The sequence below is a fragment of the Harmonia axyridis genome, chromosome 4 (assembly GCF_914767665.1).
Source record: "Harmonia axyridis chromosome 4, icHarAxyr1.1, whole genome shotgun sequence".
NCBI classification, from domain to species: Eukaryota; Metazoa; Arthropoda; class Insecta; order Coleoptera; family Coccinellidae; genus Harmonia; species Harmonia axyridis.
The window spans coordinates 11266023-11273699 of NC_059504.1; the positions used below are offsets into that span (position 1 = coordinate 11266023).

The 7677-nt window shown below is 33.5% G+C and overlaps 1 protein-coding gene across 3 annotated transcripts in view; it reads left to right on the forward strand.

The window, feature by feature from the left end:
• The window catches only part of LOC123679268 (hydroxyacid oxidase 1-like), a 28721-nt gene extending 21044 nt beyond the window's left edge, over positions 1-7677 (forward strand). For all 3 annotated transcript variants that reach the window (XM_045616769.1, XM_045616768.1, XM_045616770.1), the window contains exons 2-9: positions 1653-1964; positions 3707-3858; positions 4212-4332; positions 5344-5478; positions 5625-5886; positions 5962-6078; positions 7221-7332; positions 7394-7677. In XM_045616769.1, the coding sequence (XP_045472725.1) occupies positions 1828-1964; positions 3707-3858; positions 4212-4332; positions 5344-5478; positions 5625-5886; positions 5962-6078; positions 7221-7332; positions 7394-7452 (1095 nt within the window). In that variant the 5' untranslated portion in view covers positions 1653-1827 and the 3' untranslated portion in view covers positions 7453-7677. The remainder of the gene's footprint in view (positions 1-1652; positions 1965-3706; positions 3859-4211; positions 4333-5343; positions 5479-5624; positions 5887-5961; positions 6079-7220; positions 7333-7393) is intronic.

Here is a 7677-nt window from a genome sequence, read left to right on the forward strand (position 1 = left end):
GCACGAATAATTACTCTCAATGCTAATGCATAAATCTTAGACGGGTTTCATTACAAATTTTTATCCTCGTTGAAGATATATTTCATAGTCAACGCCTACTTAATTGAAAACAAGACAGATCACAGCATGATGCTTTTTTCTATAAACAGAAAAATTAAGGTTAGTGAATTATTGCACTTGATTACCCTGATATGATATAAGCATACTCAAAGGATTTGATCAAGGATGGAGGAATATCAACTTATTTTCATCGATCATTTTCAAAGAAGAATTCATTTTTGATTGGTTGTTTCCCCTAAATATCTGAAATTTTTCAATTTAGAATGCTCTTAAAGGATTTGGTTTAGGTACTCACTATGGAAGAATTGGGGACAAAATATTTCATCATACATGAAAATGAATTATTTAAAATTCTGGTTACTACTAAACGAAAATGAATCAGTCCTATATGTTCATAGAAAAAAAGCTGTTCAGAATGCACACAACTAAAATCTGTCAAAGTTTGTCATAGAGCTTGTAGAATACATTGTATATTGACATATATCGAAAATGAAAAAGCGTTCATATACAGGGCGAGTCAATAGTGCTCGATCGGTCAATAACCCTTATGAATTTTGGAATAGGAAATTTTGACGGAATCGACAGCACTCAGCGCATAAGCAATTATTTTTGACTCTGCAGTCTATAGGCTGGTCCGAAAGTTGTGAAACACGATAGGACCCTGATTTTTTCAATGGAAATACCCAATTTTTATATCATACCTACTCATAATCTCCAGGAAATTCTGATTTCGAAATATCCCACTTGTCATCATTCATCTGTGGTGTTTAATTGATATCACTAGTAGTTAGATTTGAGTAATCTTATGCTTTCGAAATTGTATGTGTTGAAAGTATACAGTCAGCACCAGTACAGAACTACATAGTAGAACTAGGCTATCCAACAAGCAAAAAAAAATCAGGACATGCCATTTGAAAAAATAGACTTATTGACATTTTTTAAAGGTCATTCTTAAAAAAATGCAGTTTCTTTCGGACCACCTGTAGAATTTGCAGAAGACTTGACACTTTTCGGGAATTCAATAAGAATAAATCATAACATAATCTCGAACGTTTTCCAAGATATAATCCTTTAGTTTAAACCATTATCACCATGAAATTTTTCGAAAGAAGTGGCGTACGTCAAAAACTACCACAAATGGGGTATGTTTAAATTAGAATTTCATGAGATTATGAGTCTGATATGAAAATTGGGAATTCCCATTAAAAAAAAACAAGGTGAAGGTTGTATCGTGTTTCCCCACTTTTGGACCAGCCTGTAGAGTCAAAAATAATAATTTAAGCTCATGCCCTGATTCCTGAATGCTTTCGATTCTGTCAAAATTTGAATTCTAGCCCAAAATTCACGAGAGTTCTGAGTTATCGACCGTACGAGCACTATTGACTGACCCTGTGTATTATTTTTGAATGGTTTATTGTTTTCTCAAGTAAATGATGAATGATATTGTGTTTCAGTATCACTTTTTTTGATAGGAAGTTTGATACACATTCACCTACTTGCCAAATTCATTTAAAAAATTGTATGAATACACCTTGAGCAATCGTTTTAATCCTCTTGACGTCACATCAGTGTTTATCTCATTTTTTTTTCAGATTTTGAATCCGCAACATTTGGTCCTAGATCCGGTCCTGACCCTAGGTCACGTTCAAGGTACCAGTCATCCTGATAAGTCTAACAATTTCATCAGTTCTTTCAAGTTTTGTCAATTCGAAGTGAGTGAACCGTTGACTTCTGTGCCGTTTCCTGCGAAAAAAGGACTTAACGAAAATGTGTGAAAATCTGGCTTCAGTCGACGATTTCGAAAAACATGCCTATTCTGTGCTGCCCAAAAATGCCCTGGACTACTACAGGAGCGGTGCTGGTGCGCAAACAACATTAGCAGACAACAAGAGGGCTTTCTCAAGGTGAGAGAGTGAAGTATTAGTTATTTTTAATTCTGAAATTCACATTCACAAGGAACTTCTTATCGCTTTCGTCTCACGGCATTGTCGTTTTTTTCAACACCATATAACAGCGTTCATTAATAGATATTATTAATTAACTTGTACCTCTCTTTCGAGTACACCAATTCATTAAATCTCTTTTCAATCTATCAGATACATATTTTTGAATAATAATTCATCATTTTTGTGTGATTTCAATGTGAATTGATACGTTTAATAAGTATGTTATTAATTGAGTTGTCGTATCCATAATCAATCCTGCCTTATTTTATGCATTTCCTATAATTCAATGTTTTAAAACCTGTAACGGAAGCTTAAAATTTAATAGACTTATAGACATTAATATCCTAAGCTACGAAAAATTTTGAGAAATATTAAACACCACCCTTACCATATTTTCTAAACTATTCAAAATATTCCTGAAGTGGTGTTTGTCTCATAATAAGTCCACTATCTTGATTAAAAACTTACCTAATACTAGATATTGGTAGAGCCGGTTTTTCTAAGATACTGGAATCCCGCAAATTATGAATATCATTGATTAAAATTTCTAGCCCAAAGAGACCTCATGCTTTCATAAACTTTTTAACATAACACGTCACTCCCATCATGAAAGCAGATGGCAATACCAATGCCATGACACTTTTTTCTTATTAGTACCAAACTTCAATATTCGGGATCAGTCCGTATCGAGATATTGAAGGTTAACTGACGCTACATTTGTTGTTGTTTGAAAAATGGATGAAAACGTGTTTCGTAGGTTGATGTTTCCTGATTGGAAAAAATACCGTACAAGCAAAGCAATGGCTTGATAATTGTTATACACACTCTTCACCATCGGCAACAACAGTTAAAAAAAGGTCCAGGAAGAAATTTGGCTCTAATGATGAATTGATCGCCGATTATTTATTATTATAATACATGAATCAATTTAGAAGGTGACTATTCTGACGAATAAAAAACTTTGTGTTTTTACTGGTTTGGCATTTGAGTGAAATGTTAAGACAGAAAGTCCAAAAATGTTTATATACCAGCCTTCTCAGCTAATAAAATTACCTACTTACTTATATGCTATCAACGTACCAACAATGTTCATGTTCTTTTAAAAATTTCAATGAATATTTGTAATTAATAATTGAAAGTAGGTAATTATTTACATATTCAGCCAGAAAATTATCGGAATTTGAACCTTTGAGAACCAGACTAAAAAAAATTATTAAGAGTTTTGCCGCTTAGTTGTCACACCTGCCTTCGATACTCACGCTGAGTTTAAGTTTTACCCGCCTTTCAGTTTTATTACAGTGTTTCAGTTCATTTCGAGTGTGTGCAATTTTTTCAATGAACAAGAATGTTCTACAAAGATTTGTCTCAAATAAAGGGTTTCCTGAGTTCGTTAGTCTATAAGACGTTTCTTGAGGACTGATCTTATTTGAAATCTGAAAATTTGATTTATGAGTCTCTTCTATACTAAAATATTCTCACGATTTGTGTAGGTACCTACTTCTGGTTATACAGGATACATATCGTATTGTGGGTTGTGATTCAATTGCTGATTTAAATTATGAATAATAGCGATATGATAGGTAAAGTTGAAACACAAAATAAATGATACATTAATTTATCAGGAGTGTTTCGAGGTAATTCTGTTGGTTGCGATAACTATTGTTATTGTTTCCAAAATTCATATCGAATTTTTTGTACAGGTATAAATTGAGACCACGTATTTTGAGAGATGTATCGAGAAGAGACCTTTCTACAACTGTACTTGGAGAGAAGGTAGCCATACCTTTTGGTATAGCACCTACAGCTATGCAGAGAATGGCAAATCCAGAAGGAGAACTAGCAAATGTTAGAGGTAAATTTCAATATACATACCTAATTAAAATAAAATTTTCGAATATGAAAATCAGCGTTATTATGGAAAATTCCAATTTTGTCAAGGGTTTTTTAAGAAAAAAAGTAAAGTAATAAAATAGTGATATATTGGAGTTGGTAAACATTGAGTGTTATACGACATAACAGCGTCATGAATTGGATCCATTTAGTCCAAAACCACGTTGAGCAACAAGAATCGCCCAGAGGAAAGACATTTTACTAGACATAAGGCTGAAGGACCTTAGGTCGATGGCCATTTGTTTGTTTATGAACAATAAAGTACTGTTACAACTACTACTTTTACTAGACAAAAATATTTGTTTTGTTTCACAGCCGCACAAGCAATGGGAACTGTATATATTTTGAGTACACTTGCGACCAGCAGCATAGAAGAAGTAGCTCAAGCTGCACCTGACTGTACAAAGTGGTTCCAATTGTATATTTTCAAAGATAGGTGAGCATATTTACTTATTGAATAACTATGCTTCGAACGGTTGGTGTAACTAAAAAAAAATGGACAAATATATTACGCCATAAAATAACACCCAAATATTCAAATTATACTTTATTGCAATGTCCTATAATGTACAACATTTTTGGTTTTCTTTTCTGGAGAGAGAGAGAGATAATAAACAGAGCAGAGCAGAGCATGCATCGTACAACTGCTCATGCGAAAAACAGGGCAATTCAAGGTTTATTTCATATATTTTTAACGATTGACCTGGTGATTTATTCATTTTGACGCTTCAAAGGGTGTATTTTGGGTTGCCTGACAGAAAATATATGATTGAATTTAATTAATAATGATTCTTTCTTATTTTATTATACAAGCATTATTGATATAATGCAGAATCATTTAGGAACACGTAATTCTGTTAATTGCGAGAATAAATTATCGAACACATAGTTGTTCAGGTTTCTCGAAATGGAATCATTTTTGTTTCAATTTAACCATCTTCTTTCTGTCAGGCAACCCAAAATACATCCTTCGAAGTGTCAAATTATACTCTATTATTGTTCGCTCGGCCGGAGGAAGGCTTTACTGCGTCTTCGAAAACCTTCTCTCTTCCACCGCCATGCCTTGCTGGTCTTCGACGTCAAAATCACCGTTCTTGAAGCGTTGAAACTAATCTCGGCACGTTCTTTCATTAATAGCGGCCTCACCATAGGTATTTGAGAGCATTCGATGAGTCTCAGCTACAGATTTCTTCATATTAAAGCGGAAACACCCCCCGCAAATGATGAGAATTTAGTTCGTAAGCTCGTAAATCTAAAATTACTTTCTGATGCAGACACAAATCGACTAATATTTTGATGGCGTTATGTTGACATAAACCTAAGCTTATTGTATGACTATTTATTTCGACTATCCCTCACCGCTACAGCCATTTATTGCAAAACGGTGGAAACAAAGTTGTACACCTTATATAAAGATTATATTTTAATGATAGATCTGAATTTTTAGATCTGTGACAAGAGATTTGGTTTCGAGGGCCGAAAGAGCAGGATTCAAGGCTTTGGTTCTGACAGTAGACGCACCAGTTTTCGGCATTAGGCAGGCGGATGTAAGGAATGGTTTCAATCTACCAGCACACTTAAGGTAAGAATCCTATCATTATCATTGCTGCCATACTTCTATGATTGGAAGTTCGAGTCCTAGTACAGCAAATATTTTTTTCTCTTTTCTAATCATTCGATGTACAAAAAAACTTGGGATAACCGAGCTTATTGAGAGAATGATTCCAGATTAGCCAATTTCACGGGTGCTAGTTTGAACAAATTTGACGATAAAGCTGACGGATCCAAGTTGACTGCTTACGTTGCATCATTATTCGATGCAACACTTAACTGGGATGATATCAAGTGGTTGAAGACAATAACCAAGCTTCCGATCATATTGAAAGGTATCTTAACAGCAGAAGATGCTATCCTAGCTGCAGACGCTCAAATTGATGGGGTCGTTGTATCGAACCATGGGGCACGCCAGTTGGATGGAACGTTTGCTACTGTAGGTATAAAAGATGGCAATTATCTGCTTCGTTATTTTATTTGGGTTCTAAGTATGTGATAATTTTGGTTATAGATCGACGTGCTGGAAGAAATAGTGAGAGCTGTAGATAATAGAGTTGAGGTGTATTTAGATGGAGGAATAAGAAGTGGCACTGATGTATTCAAAGCACTAGCACTTGGTGCTAAAATGGTGAGTGTATTCCACCAAAAATTTTCACTTTTGATGGAAAAGGGATTTATTGTTGTTGTGTTAAACGCATCAAGATTGATTAATTTTAGATCTTTTTGTTGAGAACTACGCATTCAACTGAAATTTCTAAAAATGGGATTCGTAAAATTTTTCTTCCAAAAGAAAAATATCGAAAACAGGGTGTTAGTGAATAAGTGTCTCATTTATTCACTTCAATCGATGACCATTTATTTATTTTTGAGCCATACACATTTGAAATTCAAGTAGATAAATTGAGAAATATTCGATACCTACGAATTGGAATCTTGACTATGCAAATTAGACACATATTTAACTTTCACTAGAAAAATTTTGAAAACTTAATAAAAGATGATTCGATATAGATTGATTCATTTTAGCATTGTTACATATCAAAATCGAAACAATATACAGGGTGTTTCCTAAACATGCGGCAAAAATTCAGGGGGTTGTTCCTTGGACTATTTTAAGCATGTTTTGTCCTTGGATGATTTTTGAAAAACCTCTTTGTTTCGAAGATACAGGGCGAACAACATTTTTCATATTTTTAAAATTAATAATAGTTTAAATAAAAATGCGTACCGCACTGTGTTTACTAAGTAGGTACAATTTATTTTTAAATTTGTTTAACAACATTCCAATTACTAAAAACCCTTAGATTATTTCCTATGGGGCCATCTAAAATCATTAGTTTATACCACTCCAGTAGAAAATGTGGAAGACTTGCGAAATCGGATCATTGCTGGGTGTAACTTAATAAGAAATGATCCTGGTGTTTTTGAAAGGGTTCGGCAGTCAATGAGGAGAAGATTGGATGCTTGTATGCTGGCTAGAGGTGGTCATTTTCAACAGTTTTTGTAGGTTGAGTTGAATTTTCATGTAATTTTTCATAATAAAATGTTATTATCTGAAATTTTGTTTCCCCTATATCTTCGAAACAAATAGGTTTTTCAAAAATCATCAAAGGACAAAATATTCTTAGAATAGTCCAAGGAACAACCCCCTGAATTTTTGCCGCATGTTTAGGAAACACCCTGTATAGGCAAATTTATATAATATACAACTTTAAGTGGAAAATCTTTCTACATACGCTAAATTAATTCGATATTATTTTTTTTTTATAGGTATTTCTAGGAAGGCCTGCCTTATGGGGTTTAGCCCACAGTGGAGAGGAGGGAGTTAAAAAAATGCTGAGAATTGTCAGAAATGAGTTTGACACAGCTCTTGCTTTAAGCGGTGGGTTTATATTTTCTTTATTAATTTGAACAATTATTGAATTTGGAAATATCATTTGCAGGTTGTACAAACATTGGAGAAATAAGAAGATGTATGGTTTATTGTGAATCTAAATTGTAGATTTTTCGCAAAAAAAACTCTTGTGTGCCATACCTAGAGATTTGTTGTATTCACATAATCTCTAAATAATTTGAAGTTCTTCTACGTGCAGTAAATGTAATATTCTAATGAGAATCTATTCAATATTCATGGACTATTTGCCTATTATTAATTAATTTTTTGGAAATTAATTGGTTATGAATTGAATATCTATATTCACAAAAATATACGAGATAATCGACCATT